The sequence below is a fragment of the Aythya fuligula genome, chromosome 1, assembly GCF_009819795.1.
Source record: "Aythya fuligula isolate bAytFul2 chromosome 1, bAytFul2.pri, whole genome shotgun sequence".
Classification (NCBI taxonomy): domain Eukaryota; kingdom Metazoa; phylum Chordata; class Aves; order Anseriformes; family Anatidae; genus Aythya; species Aythya fuligula.
Window position 1 is genome coordinate 9966995 of NC_045559.1, and position 20911 is coordinate 9987905.

The 20911-nt window shown below is 36.3% G+C and overlaps 1 protein-coding gene across 5 annotated transcripts in view; it reads left to right on the top strand.

The window, feature by feature from the left end:
- Positions 1–20911, top strand: part of PCLO (piccolo presynaptic cytomatrix protein) — a 365900-nt gene that overhangs the window by 211745 nt on the left and 133244 nt on the right. For all 5 annotated transcript variants that reach the window (XM_032208140.1, XM_032208141.1, XM_032208145.1 and 2 more), the window contains exons 7-9: positions 2142–4353; positions 9136–9284; positions 17158–17239. In XM_032208140.1, coding sequence (XP_032064031.1) covers positions 2142–4353; positions 9136–9284; positions 17158–17239 — 2443 coding nt within the window. The remainder of the gene's footprint in view (positions 1–2141; positions 4354–9135; positions 9285–17157; positions 17240–20911) is intronic.

A 20911-nucleotide genomic window follows, 5' to 3' on the forward strand; every position in this document is an offset into this window, starting at 1 on the left:
CTAAAATTGTATTTTTTCTATTTCCAGTGTAAATAGAAACTAAAAATAATTAAGACTGGTCTTCTGCCCCCTCATCAGCTGAGAACTAGAAGTTATAAATGCTTTTTCAAAAGCAAGTGGTATGTCTTCCTATAGTGTCTATCAGTCTGATATGTTGACAAAGATATTTATATGTAGACAGATATTAAAATAAGATAGTGTTTTTTTAATAAAATACATTATTAGCTGACATGGAAATTATTCATCAGCAACATAGCTAGCATCTGAAAATAGTAATTCCATAAAGTATTAGAGACCTTTTAATGGATGTGTTGTTAATAGCTGTTCCCCAATACTGGTGACCATCTGTGACTGCTTCACCATCTGTGATTGCTGTATAAATTTGGGAGGGGGAAATAACAGTGGCATTGGACTGAATTTGTAATATAAATTAGTAGCCAACTAGACCTACTGTAATTGATTAATTTGTCTTTGATTATAACTACACACTGAGCTAGAGAAAATTAGTTTCTTAGATTTGTTGGCAAAACATGGGTTTGGGAAGTGGCCACACGAAGTTGAAAACAAAATTAAGTTACATTTATTGAAATCTGAAAAATGCAGAAGTTGATGGAATTGAGATGAAATAGATGAAAAGAGCTGACATGGCACTTGAAAAGGTAGTGGATATTTCTTTAAAGATCCATGACAAATATTGATTATTGTGATTTGCTAAGATTAGTTAGCAGGGGAGCAACAAAAGCTGTTTGTCAACTCGTTCTAAAAACTTTTACAATTTCTTGACAACATATTAGAATAAACTAGGAAAACAGTGTTTTTTATTGCTAAATAAAATTAATCTTGTTGACTTCTTATCTGAAGTAGCATTTATTTCAGAAGAAATTTCATTTTTAATTAATAATAGTCAATGCTTGCTAAAGTGCTGTGCTTGCCTACAGAGGCAGAAGAGACAAGTTAGTTAATATTCTTTTTATTTCCCTTGTTAAACTGTGCTAAAGTGTTTCCATATTTTTCTATCAACAAGTCTGCATTCTGTACTGACTGATGTGGTTATTCTTGTGTACCTGTATAGACCAATCCATAGCAAGGTATTGGAGAGTTAGGGTACAATTTCAAAATTATTAAAGTTCCACTTCTTAGTGTATCAACATTGAGTGGGAACCTAAATTTACCTCAAAACTAAAATAAATCTTTCAAAAGCACTAGTAATTTTGAATGCAATGTAGATTGCATCTAACCCATTGTGTTGCCTGCTTTCCTAGTTGAAGAGAGTAGGCATCTCCAAAAAAATTCAGCCTAAGGTACATGCTTCTCTTAGGGCAGAGTGAATCAGCCTCCTACCATTAACTGTGGAGAAGTCTGGACATCTGGTTTGAGTAGATTCCTGTATTTCGATATTGCTTAACTTCTTTAAGTTTTGAAGTGTAGCAACAGAGGCAAGACAAAGATGGCAAGGTGGACTGAGGGGACTACCTCTTGTATCAAGTATATTGGCACAAGAAAATCCTGCTTTGATGTCTGGATTCTAGTAAAAGCCATAACTGCCCAGTATGTACTCGGTGTCTCGTTGTATGGCTAAGAGGCTTCTATTGTATCATATGATTACACTTATATATATATATATATATATAAAAATATGTATACATGTGCATTTATAATTATTTATTTATTATTTATTAATTATTTATAATTATACATATATATTCTTTCAATTAAATGTTATATAGAAGGAGGGTACACAGGTCTATATATTACTACCCTCACATGTATACACACACTGTGTCTGTTTAAGTAAAATTATATGGAGATTAAAATAAATAAATAAAATACCATCTTAATTCATTTTTAAGAATGTAAAGTAGATTTTTCAGTCTCAGGTAAAACAAAGCCCTGGTGAGCATCTACTTTGTTTTGCAATAGATTTGTCATCTTCCTGACCTTTAGCAGATTACTAGCATTTATTTTTTTTTTGATGCTGTTTGCTGCTGCTTATTCACAGATACCACAAGCTTCCATCTCAGTTACAGAAAGTATATGGTTAAGATACAAATCCATACAATGAAACAAATTTAAAACTCCTTGTGATCTATTGGCAATCAAGCCTCCAGAATAGTGATTCAGTATTGTTTCTTCTATTGCAGACAAAAGGTTCTTCAAGCATTACTCCATCTGGCACTCAGAAGAAGGTGAAGAGGACTCTGCCCAACCCACCTCCAGAGGAAGCAACAGCAGGAACTCAGTCACCATATACTTCTGTGGGATCTGTTTCACGCAGAAGGATTTGCAGGACCACCACTATGGCCAGAGCCAAAATTCTTCAGGATATAGACAGGGAATTGGATCTGGTTGAACGGGAATCAGCCAAGCTTAGGAAAAAGCAAGCAGAGCTAGATGAGGAGGAGAAAGAAATAGATGCCAAATTGAGATACTTGGAAATGGGCATTAATAGGAGGAAAGAGGCCTTATTAAAAGAAAGAGAAAAGAGAGAGCGTGCCTATCTCCAAGGAGTAGCAGAAGAACGTGATTATATGTCAGACAGTGAAGTTAATAATACCAGGTCAACAAGAATAGAAACTCAACACGGCTTGGAAAGACCACGTACTGCACCCCAAACAGAATTTAATCAGTTTATTCCACCACAAACCCAGCCAGAAACACAGTTTGCCCCTGCTACAAGCCCATATGCTCAATATCAATACTCATCTCCTGCCCTGCCTACACAAGCACCAACTCAGTTCACACAGCAATCACATTACCAACAACAGCAGCCTTTGTATCACCAGCAGGTTTCACCCTATCAGACCCAAACAGCTTTCCAAACTGGAGCTACTATGTCCTTTACTCCACAGGCTCAACCTCCACCAACTCAACAGCCGTCATATCAGCTCCCATCACAGATGATGGTGATACAGCCAAAGCCAAGACAAACTCCATTATATTTGGAGCCTAAGATAACAACAAACTATGATGTGATTCGCAATCAGCCTCTCATGATAGCACCAGTTTCAACTGACAATAGTTATGCAGTTTCCCAACTAGGTAGTAAATACACTACCTTGGACTTAAGGTTAGGACTAGACGAGAGAAACAGCATGGCAAGCAGCCCTATATCAAGCATATCTGCAGATTCATTCTATGCAGATATAGACCACCACCATACACCCCGAAATTATGTGCTGATTGATGACATAGGAGAACTTACTAAAGGAACAGGAACACTGGGTTCCAGTTTTAGCCTCCATGAGAAAGATCTTACCAAAACAGATAGACTACTTCGCACAGCTGAGGCCAGGAGAGCACAAGAAGTATCAGACTTCCTAGCACCACTGCAGACTTCTTCTAGGTTACATTCCTATGTTAAAGCTGATGAAGACCCAATGGAGGACCCTTATGAGCTCAAACTTCTGAAACATCAGATAAAGCAAGAGTTCCGTAGAGGTGCAGAAAGTCTTGATCACTTGGCTGGCCTGTCACAGTATTACCATGCAGAGGGCAGCTACAGGCATTTTCCCAAATCTGAGAAATACAGCATAGGTAGGCTTACCCTTGAGAAACAGGCTGCTAAGCAGCTTCCAGCAGCCCTCCTCTACCAAAAGCAGTCAAAACACAAGAAAACTTTGATAGACCCCAAACTAACAAAGTTTTCACCCATCCAAGAAAGCAGAGACCTTGAGCCTGACTATTCAACCTACATGACTTCATCAAGCACTTCATCACTTGGGGGAATTACTACTAGGGCAAGGCTTCTTCAGGATGATATCACTTTTGGCCTTAGAAAAAACATCACTGACCAACAGAAGTACATGGGGCCACCACTGACTTCATCCATTGGAGCAGGCCTTGGGACCGCACTAGGTCCAGCAATGAGATCCACATTACAAGATGAAGCAGACAAGTCTTATAGCAGTGGTAGTAGATCTAGGCCCTCATCTAGACCCTCCTCAGTTTATGGGCTTGATTTGTCATTGAAAAGGGATTCTTCCAGTTCTTCTTTAAGACTGAAAGCCCAAGAAGCTGAACCCCTAGATGTTTCGTTTAGCCATGCAGCACCTTCTGGAAGAACTAAACCCACCAGTCTACCTATTAGCCAAAGCAGGGGAAGGATCCCAATAGTAGCACAGAACTCAGAGGAAGAGAGCCCACTAAGTCCCGTTGGCCAGCCAATGGGAATGGCAAGAGCAGCAGCTGGACCCTTGCCACCAATATCTGCAGATACCAGGGACCAGTTTGGATCGAGCCATTCATTACCTGAGGTCCAGCAACATATGAGGGAGGAGTCACGGACTCGAGGCTATGATCGAGATATAGCCTTCATCATGGATGACTTCCAGCATGCCATGTCAGACAGTGAAGGTAAATTAGGCCTCAGACTGGTATCTTACTATCACAACACAAACCCTCATTTCTTTGCATGCGTCTGATTTTTGTTATACCGCAAAGACTTGTTCTTACTTTTCCTTGGTGCATCTTCTGTGTATCTACATTTCTGGGGTTTTATTTGTTTTGTTTTACTTGATATTTTTTTATTTTACCCTAACTGCAGTTTCTGGATGGTGTTAAGCTACTCAAGCATGCTCACTGTATTGTTGATTTGCATTCCTTTTGGTTTGCTCATGCATTTTCTTTTTCTTTTGTTGATATCTACTTTTCTAATGACGGTGTGTAGAATATTCTGTGTACAGTTCATACCCTACCATCAGTCTTTATGTGAAGCCCTTTCCAGTGACAGTGAATCATTGAACTTATCTGCAATAGTTTTTGTTTGGATTTGGAAATAATCTCCCAAATCCTCTAAAGAAATCTAGTAATTTTAATTGCATGAAATTTCATTATAGAATTCAAGAATTGATAGTTCCATCTCCTGATGCACCACCTTAAATCTACATATATAGAGAAACAGAATGTTCATTAAGTACATATTGTACATTTGAACCATATAGAACTTAACATGGTAGCAGAACAGCATTCTACATATGGTTTGTTGACAGCATCCTGTTATGTGGACTTCTGTGCATTCAGACTTGTGATGATGTAAGATAATTTGTCATTTGGATGGTGCAAGACAATCACATCCTTCAATAAAATTACATAAAGTATTTTATTTCTATTGATTGATATGCAGCATAGCTGTTCTTATATGCACCACATACAATATGTCTGCCAAATAAGCACAAGAGTTTTTCTCACTTAGGTTCATGAAAGGAACCTTTCTGATGTATAATAAATGGTGCAATTAAAAATGTTTCTTCTAAATAAGTGCAGCAGAATGTTAAAACTGATGTTAAGTACTGAATAATTGCAGATTATGTATCACTTTTGTTTGAATCAGTTCAGACTTAATATATTCTAAATTGTTTAAAAATCATAAAGACAGTTTGAAAGAAAATGAAATTAATATGTTTAAAAATGTATGCGCTCCCTTAACTTTTTCTTATGTGTATTTACTGCACAATAAAAGAGACTTTGCATGTGCTATATTGTCTGTAAATGGCAATGATTGTCTCAAAAGACACATTTGCATGATTATGAAGTAGTACAGTTTATTTTTCAGGTTTATATTAACCTCAGTGTTCCTTTGTATGTTATTGCCTTTTTACAAAAGCTGAATCTTTCATAACAGTTAGAAAATGAAATCTGTTTGCTGTCCTGATACTACAATATATTGCAGTATTTTGTTCTGTTTCTTTTCATATTTCTTAGATATTAACCTCCTCATGAAGTCTGTGTTTCAGAGGAGGTTCAAGAGTGTCACCATTTTTGATTTTCATCACAAATTTAAGTATTCTCACTATTCTTAAATTCTTAAAACACACACACACATACAGCCATATAATTAAACCAGAAGTCAGTTAAAAGAACCCCTCCCCAGGTTATCTTGTCTTGACTCAATTTGTGACTACTAAGAGTCATTGAAGGGTCACATTGTGCAAGACTTTCCCCATGAAAAATAAGGATAATCAAACTGGACTGCAAAAAAGATAATCTGGCGCTATTCTACCTCATATAAGCAGGTTATAGGGAATTTTATTTCTGCACTACAGTGCATTACGTCTCTGTTATATATTTGTACAAGGCATGCGTTTTACATATTGGGTTAGATCTGGTTTGGTTTTAACTTAGTTTCTGATTAGTTTGACTCTTTCAGAAGCATTCTATCTCAATTAAAATGTTCCTTATTAGAATGACAGGTCTCTGAATACCAGGCTTTCCCTTTCTGCAATATATGTTTTTCTAATTTTTCTCATCTTCTGGCTGAACCATTTTATGTATAGTTTTAGTAAATAAAACACTTCAAGCACCTTGAATTGAAAATAATCCATGTAATTGGGTGTAAGATACAAATTATCCCTGAAAAGTGATGACAGTTTTTCAAAAAGTTATGGTCTTCTTTTCTCAGGACTGTACTTCTCTCTCTAGTGCCCTGACAGTGGACAGCTACTCTTGCTATTTGTATTCAACTTTTTAACACAGATTTCTTTTCTTTTTATTGCTTAATTTTATGAATGTAAATAGTCAGCTCAGTATATATAAATTGTACCTTTTCTCACCTCAAGGATTATTTTTCTTTTAAATACTGATTGTTGACTCTATCATAGAGCTTAGTAACTTAAAATTCAGGCATGAAAGCATCAATAAAATTGAATCTGCACACTGATTTTTCACCATGCACACACAGTTGAAAATATAAAACAATATCTTTAGTGATAGTCTCTGTTGATGACATGAAATTACTGTGAGTGCTCAGGCTTGCACTCTGCCAATAACAGTAGTATCTGTTGTACATCTATAGTACATCTATAACTGTATTATCTCTCATGATCACTACAGCACAGCTGACCCTTGGTAAATTTTCATCCATGGGATATAGAGTGATTTTCTCTGTGAGTGATTTAGATGAGGGATTTTTCTGATCAAGATTCTTGGAATCTACAACCTAGCATCCAATCTCACCTTTTTTAATTGTTTAATTAGCAGTATTGAACCTTACTGACTCCAGCAAAAGTTTTTGCAGGTGGAACAATCTGATTCTAAGACTGTCAGTGATTCATCTTGGCCAAATCAAGCCAAAAACAGTAGTGTGCTTTACTGGAGGACCTGTTGGTGTTAGGTCAGAGGTTGGACTGGGTGATCTTGGAGGTCTCTTCCAACTTAGATGATTCTGTGATTCTGTACATGTGAGTGTGGTGTGTATGTTTATATACACATACGTTTTGAAATTCCCTAAAAAATATGCACATTCATCATAGTTTTGAGGGAAAAAAATAAAATAAAATAAAAAATAGCCTGGTCTGAACGGCAGCATGGAAATTCTGTGTATGTGCTAGCTTTTTAAGGAAGAAGTCCAGCAAAAGTTATTTCAGGTGAGATGGCAGGAGGAAAAGAGGAAAAAAAAAATCATTCTTTTTTCTGCTCAGCTGATGACACTGGTTATGATAGTCAACATTAGCATATGGGATCAGAAAACTTCATTAGTTTTTTACTATAAGCCTCAGTAAGAAGTTCTCTCAAGATGAGTTATGAACCAGAGGCATTAGCAGGCATTAGCCAACTGGCACAAATATGTAAAGCATAAAATCTGTGTATTAGATTGTAGTGTCTTATTGACAGCAATTAATCAGTAACTGATCACTAGCCATACAAATATTAACCTTTACTTATGTTTCTTTACTTCTTACATGCTAATCTGAACATCATTTTCAAACTGTTTTTTGATAGATCAAATTATGCACGGTTAAGAAGGAAGAGACTGCATAACGTCAGAACCAAAATTAAGATCTGTCCAAAGACCTGCTATAATATCAGATGGTTGTTTTACCACATAGAGGACATACAGAATATTATTACTTTTTAAAATCATGCATATATACTTTTCCTGTTTTGGAAGTAATTTAAAGAAATAGTCAAGAAAAAAACACAACTTTGTTTTTCCATTAAATATTTTTTTTCCAAGCATTTATTAAACCAATTTGATTACGTTTAACAACAACAACAACAACAAAATAGATAAGACTATGCACACTACCATTTTGCATTTTAAGTTCTCTCTCATGTCGTGGAACAATTGCACTCATTCTTGTTACTATAGCAACAGCTGACCTGATTTTAGGTTTGCAATTTCTGATATTTTTGCTGAAACAAATACCATCTTTCTTCTAATTTTCAATTTATCTTTCTTATTAAAACATAATCTAATAAAAATTTTATAACTAGCTGAAAATCTTTGGTTTACATTGATGGGCAATATAGACAAAAATCTGTATGATACGTAGTAGAAATATTATTAAATGCATAGAAGCTGATTCTAGTGAAACCTATTAGTGTGAAAGCTACTTGTCCCGATAGTCAGTAGGCATTGATCTGTGTATTTGAAAAACTGATTTAAATAAAACAGTGTTATTTAATCCCCCATGAGTATCTAATACAACAGATTTTATACCAGTTTACTGTTGCAAATATAGGAACATTAGTCTTAGCAAGTTATTTCATGAAGAACATTCTTGGTAACTTTCCAAGCAGAAAGTTCATACTGCAAAACTGGGAGATGGAATTCAAAGTGAGAACACCTGCAATATTTCTGCCTAGAATTATGAAAAATATAGATAGCTTTTAGTTCATATCGTCTTCATAAAGCAGGCTCAGTTTTCATGTCAGTAGTTTTAGATGATCTCCAAAATATTTTGAATAATTTTTAGTTCCCAAATTTGGGAATTGGTGGAAGTAGGTGCTTGAGGGTTTATTATCATTATTGTTATTATTTTATTTTTAGCCTACTGCAGAGTAACTAATTTCACTATTTTTTTAATCAAACATTTTAGAATTGTTTGAAGTCTGCAGTGTATTTCTGAGCTGCTGGAAAGAAGGACATGGCTATAGCACTCAGCAGTGTGTTTCTTCTGATATTTAATATCCATAGTTTTTTAATTTAATAACCTAAACAGAATCTTCTCACTCTGTTTTATCACTTACAGCTAAATTATGCCTTAGTTCAATATCTCAAATCTCGCCTGTAACTTTGCTTTAGCTGCATGGCCAATTAATTGATAACCACTATGCATGTTTGCTATGCACAATGCACATTATTGCCCTTTGCCCAGCACCGGATCAGAGCATTTGACCTGTCCTTGGTTTTCAAAGCCTATCATCTGCGTCGTGAAGAAACAGATTGGTTTGACAAGCCCAGGGAATCTCGTTTGGAGAATGGACATGGCCTGGACAGAAGGCTGCCAGAGAAGTTGTCCCACTCTCGACCACCAAGTCAACATCAAGATCAAATTAGCTGCCAAGTAAGCCATTCCTTTAGCTTTATAACTGTTTGAAAAATTAACTATCATGCTGTCCAATAGTGTAGAGAGTATGGGATTAATTAAATTCCAGCAGCATTCAGCTGAAGTGCCATCAATACTGGATGACGGCATTAGAAAAGAATTGCTCTGCATTTCAGTATTAATTTTTTAGGTCGTTTTTTAATTTCTGAAACATATCTGGAAGGAGTTAATCTACTAACCAAAACCATATATATATTAGGTTTTCCTATTAAGAAAAAACATAGTTGTTCCAATTCTAGCTTATCAGCTTTATCTGATCCAATTTCAAGCCCCTTACAGTAGTCTAAGGAAAAGATTTATTTTATTTTATTTTAATTTATTTTATTTTACTTTAATTTTTAATCCTGTTAACATTGTCTCACACTAGTAGCTGGTCAGTGTAATTCCAAGAGCCTGTAATCAAGTACTGAACGTATAAACAAGACTTCATAAATCTAATAATTAAAACATCTCATTTATCATGATGAGAAAGAAAAATACCATATGTTTTCTCCAAACATGCTGATTTGAAATCTAGTTCATCTTAGTATACCATCACATATCCTCTTTGTATAAATGAAGTTTACATATCTCATGTGTTATCTTTAAGTAATTCACTTGGTTATTTAAGCTATCGTTTTTACTGATTGACTGTAATGATACTCTTTTCCATAAGGTACAATTCAAGGAAGGTGTATTGCATGGCCTCTTGATGCTACTTAATAACATCAAGTGGTATGTTAATTACTCAAATAACATTCAAGCAGGACTATCCTACTCTCATGCAGCCTTAGAAACTTTTTTGTATGATGAATATTTTCACTGACATTTGACAGTAGAATGTAGCTTTTATGAATTAAGCATTCAAATATCTTAAAATACAAGCTGTTATTTTTTTTTTTCTCTCCTTTGCCTATCTCTGATTTAGCATATTCATAGATTTATACAGGCTAGGTTGTACTGAGCCTAGCCATTTCTTGTTGAGAAAGAGGGCTTTACAATATACAGTCTTACAGGAATCTGTTAAAACAGATCTCACCACAAACCAGTTTTATTTCAGGATAAAGGATGTTTTAGTCTTCACAGCACTTAATATCACTGGAAGTGATTAAAAAAAAAAAAAAAAAAAAAAAAAAAGCCAGAGCACTTTCATCCTCTTCATCCTCATGAGAAATATGCTGATTACGTTATTATTCTGAACATACAAAATTGAATTTGATCACTTCAGCATCATGGCATAAAGTTTAAAATTTGCTTTGAAAATCAGGTTTGCCCAAGAACATGGTTACTGTTATCCTGATATGGAGGTGGTCAATAAGATTTAAAAGTATTTAACTTTTAGAAATTCTTTTACCCTTGGAAAAAGTTCCAAGGCGTTACTAATCACAAAGGTCCGATCTTTGTGGCTTTTCTGTTTGTTTGTTTTGTTTTGCTTCGTCATTTAAATAGCACTACAATAGGATTGGTTGAAAGACTTTGATCAAAATTTTTGGGGAGGAAAGTTAAGGTAGCTGAGAATTCTTGTGTTATTGCATTATTTCAAGAAGCAATATATATATAAATATATATATTTATATATATATATACTCTGTGGTATATATATATGTTCTGCGGTAGCCCCCTGTTTATGTGAAAATAGAGATACTGCATTTAAAATCTTGCCAAGGGCATTTTTTAAGGTTTTGATAATTGGAAATTTGATTGTGTACATGTTTTGAATAGTTCTGTGGGGTGTCTTTACTCACATAATTTCTGTGAACAGAAATATAAAGCTGCTGCAAAAGAAAAGTGATGTGGAAGAAAAGGTTTTTCAAAAATTCCCTCTTTATCTATTTCAGTCCAGGTTAGCTATGGTAATTCACCCACGGATACAAAATAATTTCAGTGTGTCTGCAGACGTGAGAAATGCCAGCTCTCATGAAGTCAGCATCACAAACATTGTCAAAACGTTGGTCAGAAATTGTGCACATTGAAAATCTCCTGTGAGCATTTGATACAATAACAAAGAAAACTGATTTTCAGACACATCTAGCTATGAAATTACTTTAAGACAAGATAAAGTGTCAGAGACATTTTAAAATGTTTCAATCATTAGCTTCACATTGAATTCTGAAAATGGAACACTTAGCAATAGAAGCAAGTAAATCATTATTAATGTATTTATTTTTTAACATTCATTTTATGATTTGAAGTTGTCATGAAAAATAAACATTTTTCAAGACAGTGAGTTCGTTGAGACAAAGTAAACACTCTGCAAAGGCTTTTTTAGTCTTGTCTCTTCTGTGAATTAAGAAAAAAAGAAGAAAATAAAAAACAAACAAACATTACCACCACCATGAAAAACTGAATATTGTCCCATGCTTTCTGTCTACTGTATCCACAAAGTTGTAGTGTCCAGGCACAATGTACTCTGGAGCCCAAAATGACAAATCATTCTTCATCCTGTCCATGTGAACATGTCCAACTTCACTTGGAGCTTCCCTTGCTGCAAAAGCTTTCCTGAATTAGTTAGGACTAATAGTAACACTAATTAAGCCATTGCAACTCTTTTAAATCCCATACTGAGCAAAAAACAACTGTAGAAGGAAGTATTTGAATGAGTAGCACTAATCTTGTCACATCAGTCAAAGTTTCCAAATACACTTATCCACTGTAAATTTGTCATATTTGCTTTTTATAAAAATGTTTTATTGAAAACTATCATATTTGTACTCCAGAATATTTTGTTTCACACATGTGAAACATAAATTTCCTTACTAGATGATTTCATCTAGTCCCACATAATGTCCTCAATTATGTCCCACAGAGCTTGTGTAATTAACGGTTATAAATAAAGCAAAACCCTATGTTTTTTATACAAGAATGCACAGAGTGACAACCCTGAACTTCATGGTTTCCATAGATTTCTTATAATTTAGGGATTAAGTTCATATATGCCATATTAGTAATACTAAAATATTTGTTTCTATAGCAACTTCTGTAGTTCCACATAGTATTCCTAAATCGCATTAAATTGCAGTGTAGTTTAGTATCTTGATAGCTCTATAGTAATTCTGAACTGTTTATGTGAGCAGGGTAAGCAGAGTTTAGACCTCATCAATACGTAATCTATTGCAGATTTCTTACTGACCCAGGTTAACCTCAGCAGTTTACTTGGTAACTGCCAGTTGATCAGCTGCTTCTTTTAATCTCCAGAGATTACGTCTTTTTTAATGACGATTTTCTGTGAAAAAAAAAATATTATTTTACCCTGAAATAATTTGACTATTTCAAAGAGGCTGTGAAAGAACAGTAGGAAGAGGTGCCAGGGAAGTAAGAGATCATGCCAAGGAGATGAACAGTGAGATTACATCAACAGGTGATGTAAACTTCTTAATTGGTGGAATAAATACAGAACTTCCAGTGATTGTAGATGGTCTTTTAGGCTCTAAGTGATTGATAAAATCACAAACTCATCATAAGTATATTGTCATTGGTTCTTTTTGGCAACAGTTTTCTAATCACACACGCAAAAATAAAAAATAAAGAAAGCTAGGGCTCCAGAGATTCAATATTTTTAAATGTCAACCCCCTATTTCTAAAGCCCTTCTGAAGACTATATGCTTATCTCTGTTCATGGGACTGTACAACTTTCTTAAAGTAACATTTGAAACATGTCTTTTTAGGGGGATTCGATAATATTCTATTTAAATATGATGAAATATTCAGTTTAAAAATGATGAAAAAATGGGTTGTAAGGTGAGTAATAGGGTTAAAATGAGAAAGTACTGTTTATGAAAGAGATCTATAAGGCTACCTGCAAACTTCTTTGCCAGATTTTACAAATCCATACTCTTTGGTTGTGATAGTTTTCCAACTCTTAAGGAGATTACATTAAATTTCTATAAAACTGCTTTCTCTATTTAAGGCTTTATAGAGAACATATATATGTTCTCTAGAAACACAATGAGAAATATGAGATTTCTAAATTTAGTGTAATTGTTAGAATATCTAATATAATGAGTAAATTGTTGCCCGCTCACTGCAAGTCAAGATGGAATTTAGCAGGCTGTTAGTTATTTTTCTGTTACCCAATACTATTATTCTCACTGCATGAGAAAGTGATTTCTAGATCAACAGTTCAGTATTGACCTCTGTGAAGAAGCAAACACCACTCACTTTGCATTTCATTCATAGTCAGGAGCATTGTGGTATTAAAATAATCCTAAATACTTCTTTTGCAAGATGTCTCTATCAGTGATCTATACGTAGAGAGAAATTTCCACCATTAGGATTTCTAGAGAACTTGGTGTTCTTGCTCTACACAGAGGAAATGCAGCAGCTCAAAGGAGCAGGATTACCTTTGCTGTGGCAGTTACTGTTGCTGGCTGTCACAGGGCTTGCAAGCTCATGCAAGTTTCTATGGTATTTAGAAATTAGGTTTCTGAATTTCTTTAACTCCTCGCCTTGATCATCCACCATCCTCTTCCTGGACACACAATTCAGGTAAAATCTCCTTTGAAGACTGCATTTCCTAAAGGACTACAGTCAGATGTATCTGCTGAGGTTCACCTTATCAGGTTTTCCTAGATTTTGGTGGAAGGAGAAGTGCAGCACCACTTAAAAAATAGAGACTACAGTGGCTGTGTTGACCAGCTCAAAAGCCCAGCTAATACTTTTTAGCTGTTATTATGGAGTTTGCCTAGAGTACTAAAATACATTTATTGTATTTTAGTTCTTCTACTTAAATAAAGCACTACAGAAATTTAGTCATCTTAATTGTTCTCATTACCTCATAGAATTCACTTCAGTGAGACTTTGATAGAATTTCTTTATCAGACAAAAAGCATAAAGACAACAAGAGGAAAATAAAGTCTACATTTAAACTGTAATTTTCTGTAACACTGGTAGAAAAGCTCAGCACATTTATTTGCTATTCATTCCACTTTTGGAAGGGCTTAAAGCAGACTGATAACATCAAACATGACCAGAGCTTAAATAGCTGGAGGAGATGCTCTATACTCTAGTTTTCATTTAACTCACTGGGTTGCAACCCCCAAGGGCCTGCTGAGTAATGTGCTGAAAAATGTGACCTGAATCCCATGTCAGCTCAGACAGCACATTAGTGAGGATGATAGACTGGAGAGTCGAAGTATGCCTGTGATCAGAAGAGGAGGGCATTGCTGGTGCTGAACAACAAGAGTCAGTGCTCAAATGTACTGAGTGCTCCCAGAGAGCTGAGGAAAGGATCTCCGTGGCAGGGACATATGGCAGAAATCTGTGTTTTCTGTAGTGAATAAACAAGGGATCGAGTCACCTTCAGCCCTACAACCTAAAATCTAGGCTTGGTAATTTACACATCCTCCGTTCCTGCACCTTTACAGAAGGTCTTGCCCTTCTGCACCATAGCTCATCTGTATACTGAAGTGATTGTGTGACTGCAGTGGGGTCCCTCTATGTGTTCATGGAGATAACCGGGGGACTAATGAGCAAGAAGGACCCCCAGGCATATGTTCTTGTGAATTAAATCTCCTTCAGAGAAAGTTAGAAAAAGATGTGAACAATTGGAAGCACTAAATGACTTGTATTCTGAAGGGTCTTGAATATACTAGATTTCAGATAAATACGGTCATTAGGGGTTAAAGTAAAACCATCAAAACCAACATAACTTTTCTTCCTTGCATAATCTGTTTACAGCAACCCCTGTTTTTTCCTGTGTATTCTCCTGCCACTTTCAGACACAAACCATTCTGAAGGTAAATGCCTAATGTCATCTTCAATTTAAGTACTGATTCCCACAAACATTAAAAAATAATATACTACCCTGAATACTAATAAACTTTAATGCTTTTATTCATAACTTTATGAATCAGTAAGATTTATACTTATCATAAAATTCTGGAAGTGAAAATAATGAGAAAGTAATAGACTAAAGTAGGAAACAGTCTAAATTTTCTGATATATTTTTCAGTAAATCATATACAATATGTTGTTGAATATTCTTGGTTTATTATTTATTCAAAATTTTAATTTTGCTAAAGAAAGATAAGATAGAGGATTAAAATACATAAACAATTTGTAAATTGAAGTTTATGAGCTGCAGTGTTCCTTAGTTTAATTTGAATTGCTTTCACTGAAAAGGATCCCAGCTACAGAACTAATATATTCATACTGTTTCCCTTGAACTTTATTACTTTGTATTAATTCTTATTTATTTAATTAATATTTTTTTTCAGATTATTTACAATTATATGTAAGTTACACATGACAAACACATTAATTTTACTGTTAAATTACACTTGCTGAATTTTAATAATGTCATTAAGAGAACATATCAATGTCCCTATCCATTTATAAGCATGGGCATCTCATGGCACTTTACACACTTCTGGTAGTATTAGACCCTATGTCCTGGCAAAATTCCACAGTAAGTCATAAAGTCTGCCAGATCTCAATTCTGATTTATTCTGGAGTACTTGTCCACTACCAAATCTATGATCTCTTTTTCATCTGAGATAAATTTTGGCCAATGCTACTGTCAATGTATTATGGGAGGATTTCAGCCTTCTAGATGCAATGCCATCCACTGGGTAAGAAACAGAATTATGACAAATGATGTATGAACTCCTGCTCACCATGGGACTGAGCTAAGCCAGCCACTTGACTTCTGTTTCCCCTCCTGTCACTTATGTGTGCTATGCATTAACATCATAAATTTTCCAGGGCAGAGACTGTTTGAAGTGCTTAGTTCAGGAGGAGCTTAATCCCTTTAAATGCTACTTAAGTATAAATAATTGTAATAAACTCCTGGCAGCAGGCTTCTAATACACTCAGACTTCTGCTGATTAACGTTGTCCCATCAGCTCCTGAACTCCACTCCCAGTCCCATCCCATTGACATTCAGCGGTGAGCAGCCCCAGGCAGCTACACTCCCATTGCTTGGTCAGGGTACAATGCTCAGGCTTGGCATGAACGTGGCAGAGCTGATGTATTCTGCTTTGTTTCTGAAAGACAAAAACTGCAGGCAAAGAGAGCATGCAATGGGTGTGAGGTGTGCGAGTGTTGCAACAGTCTTTATGCAAAGGTCTTTGGGTGTGGACATGTGGCAATCATCTCTGAAAACTGAGGTCGTACATGCTGCATGGCCTCTTCCATGTCCATAATGTAGGGCAAGTGCAGTCATCCCAGCTGGACCCCTGGCTTTTGAATGCATGTTGTAGATATACGTTGCTTTCAGCTTTGATATTTTGCAGTAGTAGCCCAAGTGAATGTTGCACATGATCATGTAAAAGTAGCCTTTAAAGTTTTAGGTCAGGTCTTTCAAAAGGCTTTTAAGATTTGGTTATGAAGTACATTCGCTGGGGGACAGTTGGACCAGATGATCTTGGAGGTCTTTTCCAACTTTTATGATTCTGTGATTCTACATTAGGATATGTGTTCTTGCTGAAACTAGAGTGGTAACTCATGGCTTTTTACATGTTCACCACCATTTTGTTCAGGTCTATATGAACAGTATTTTGTAATATTTACAGAAATAATATATAATTTCATTATCTCTTGTATATCACTTGGACAAAGGATTAATGTGAAGAAAGACTACAGATGATAGTGACCTTCCAGTCATTAGGAAATAAAAGCAGAACTAAAGCCATATTCAAACTGAATCTGTTTTTCTGGAAGCAAATCTTCATTCCCCTGCAGAAGGATTTTTTAGTCTGACAAACATATCTTGAAAGTCAGGGGATGTGGTGGTATTTCCCTGGATGAAATAAGTTTATTTGCTTGATTCTGTTTCAACTGTCTAAAATTATTATTATTATATATTGTATATGTTATTTTATCTTTTTATGACATGCATATTTGTGTTCCTCAGATAAATGGGAAGCCCCTGCAGTATATTTTCCCTCATGCAAGGCTCAAACTACTGAGAGACCCAAAGGATCACACAGTTTCAGGTAAATAGCAACAACCCTCTATGAGACATAATAATTAATTTGATTAGCATAAATCGTGGAAAAAAAAAAAAAAAAAAAAAAAAAAAAAGGTAGCATTAAAAATAGTTCCTGTGTTATATGCAGCAGGAAATTCAGTGGTCATTTTACATTTTGCTGTTTGGTTGCCACAGAAAGCAGCAGAGCAGAAAAAAATAAGGTCACAACATCTGTTCCAGATATATAAGCTATACAGACATTAAAAGTAGAGGGAAAATCTGTTGTGTTATACATAACAGCAGTCTGCTGTCTGTTGCTTTTTATATAACTCTATATTCTATGTGTGAGAAGTTTCCTTAAAAATTAACAGAGGAATTAGAAAAACAAGTAGGCTTGTGTAGGTATCCAACATGTACAGGACTGAGAAATTTATTCTTTCTGTAGAACTACTGGGACTCTTCTTCAGAAGGGATTAGGAAAACAGTAAGACCCATTTTTCTGTAATATCCTCACACAGATAAATTTATCGCAGGATTTCAGATTTGTTCTCTTTTTTATAACTCTGACACAAATGTTCACATAAGTCTGACTCCACTTGTAAAGAAGAAGATAGTGGCAGAGGTTATGTTCATTCACCCCTTGAGTGTGAGCAGGAATACTTTATGATCTTTTTACCTATCAAGTTGTAAAAGGCTGCCAATTGCAAGATCTAGCAAGGGTAAGGTTTGTCTGTTGCAGCAATTGGAATCACACCCTTTCTTATATCTAATATTTACAAGGAACTCAGAGTTTTTTTCATATGTTGTTTGTCTTCCTTCAGAGGCACATGCTTTAAGTGGGTTTGTCATGAAACCATCAGACTTTCTTTTCACAAGTTTAAATTGTAATAGTATGTGTCAAACGCTGTTTCTGTGCAGAAGCAATTACTGACTGCCAGCTTTGGTGTTCCCTTGAGCAATAAGTAGAAAGTGGCACGAACTCACTTGAATTGCTAAATATTGTTTTCACAAGGCTTTTGGCAGTAAAATCTTGATCACTGCCGCCCCAGCATCCACCTCATATTTAGGGCGTTACATGAATTTTCTGTATATATTATGAGGTATTTTCTTGCTAGTAACACCCACGGATGATTTTGGAATACATAAGGACCCCTTCGCCCACACAGTACAGTTTGAAAGAAGCAGCCAGGGCTGTGGTTTTGTCAGCCTTTCCTGCCTGGGGCCCTTGCATTCAGCAGGAGTCCTTGATATCCTTGTGGAGATTTTTTTGTCCTGGGGGTGATGAGTAATGTTTGTCATCCAAGCTGCTCTCATACCCAAGAAGAAGAGGAATGACAACATGACTGTATGTAAGCCCATGGTTTAAACGTTGCTGAAGGCTTGATTCTCCTATGGCAAGTTACTTACACTTGTGCAATGTAAAATTCCTGTTCTGAATTCTTGACTAGCTTAGCTGCTGGCAGCCATGGCACACGTGCTGTGCATTAGGGGAAATACCTTGTAAGTGATGACTGGACAGGCAAGGTTGCAGATATTGACTTCCCATTTATAAATTCACTGCTCGGCGTGAGATCACACTGGATTGAATATTCGCTTAGGGTCCTGCCAAGATTTCATAGCCCATGCTGGGATTGCTTGCTGCTGTAGCTGTGCTGTATTGTACGTAACTTCTCCTTGGTGTAAGCAAAGTTGGTTATGTCTGTGCAAACTGCAGTCATACTTCTGGTTTGTAACCCAGAAAAATCCTTGGATCCCTGCAGAGACATACTTCTATCTGGTGTATATACAGATTTCCCTACAAATATGAGGAGGCTGAAATGTGGATTGTACAGAGAAGAGCCAAAGGTGGAATGGGGTACCAACAGGGAGGAATTGAGCCAGAATGAATTGTTATTTCTCCCTCCTTGTACATATTTGAGGTACCATAAACTTGTGGCTTTGTGCCTCCCTTTCTCAGTACCCAAGAATTAAAGTAGATAGAAAAGTTCTTTAAATGTGCAGTATTTTCTGCTGAACCCCAAGCTTTCAAAATAGACTCTCCAGGAGCCTCACACAATTTTTTTGTTTGTTTGTTTTTATTTTTTGGTTTAAAAATTCAATTTTTATTACTTGGTATCTACAGACTTATAGCAATATGTCCTTATTAACTAGACAATGAGGCACACTTAGAAATCCAAGTCTAGAAACACAGAAGTTAATTAAAATACTGGTATATTAAACAATATAATCGCTTATACACCACTACAGCAGTAAGACACAATTAAGATTATTGGGTATTGATCTAGATGACAGGGCTGGTTGGCTGGCTGGTTTATTTCTTTTTCTCTGTTTCTTGGTTTCTTCCCTCTCTCTTGTTCTATTCATCACCCTTTCTCTGTTCCCCTCCTTCTTCTCCTTCTCTCTCTTTCTCCTTCCCTCTTTCTTATCAAAAGTACCAAATGATTTGTTGAATCATCATATTTAACTGATTGCCTTATACTTGTTGCATAGACAATGGAAGAGTGTATGTTAAAACAAAACACTTCAATAATGCTGATGTGGGGAGCCAGATCTCCCCAGGGCTCAGCCAGGCACTGTGCAGGTGGCAATGTGAGTCTCTGGTCAAAGATCCTTGCAGCAGGCACTTCAGCTGTATTGGATGAGACTCCCTTAACTGTTGTGTTGCTGAAGCAACTGGAATGTGGTCCTGTGTGACTACATGTGTGTCATCCACTGTCTGTGGTTATCTTACAGTGTTTGCAAAACACACTGTCTTTGTGCATCAAAGACTGCCTTGTGTGAGGTTTTCTACACATGCAAGAACAGTTTCTACTGATCATTTGAATGATCTATGTGCAGTTTGATCAATTTGATAGCTGAGTTGCTTTGATAATGTGAGCTGCCTTCCCAATACTGCCAGATTCTCAACTGGGAGAATAAATTAACACATCCTAAGTATGCAAACAGTATACCTGTAGGCACACAAGCAAATTCCATGGGTACCCAGCTATACCACAGATGTAACTATAGGGCACACTTGTATTTCAAACTTACATTACTATTATAATTTGAATCCCATAGATCTCACCACATACTTTACATAGTGAAGGTCAGTTCCTGTTTAGGGATCCAGAAATTGTCGCATTATGAATATCAATAGTGTCTCAATTTGTGTGCTGACAACACAAAGGTGGGAGGAGTGGCTGATACCCCAGAGGGCTGTGCTGCCGTTCAGAGGGACCTTGACAGGCTGGAGAGTTGGGCTGAGAGGAACCTCGTGAAGTTCAACAAGGGCAAGTGCAGGGTCCCACACCTAGGGAGGAATTAACCCCAAGCACCAGTACAGGCTGGGGGTGACCTGCTGGAGTACAGCTCTGCAGAGAGAGACCTGGGAGTCCCAGTGGACTACCAAGAAGACCAACGGTATCCTGGGGTACATTCAGAAGAGTGTTGCCAGCAGGTCAAGGGAGGTGATCCTCCCTCTTTACTTAGCCCTGGTGAGGCCACACCTGGAGTATTGTGTCCAGTTCTGGTCTCCCCAGTACAAGAGGGACATAGAACTACTGGAGCAAGTCCAGAGGATGATGATTAGAGGACTGGAACATGAGAACAGGCTGAAAGAAGTGGGCCTGTTGAACTTGGAAAAGAGAAGACTGAGGGGAGATCTCATTAGTGCATATAAATATCTGAGGCGAGGGTGTTGAGAGAATGGAACCAG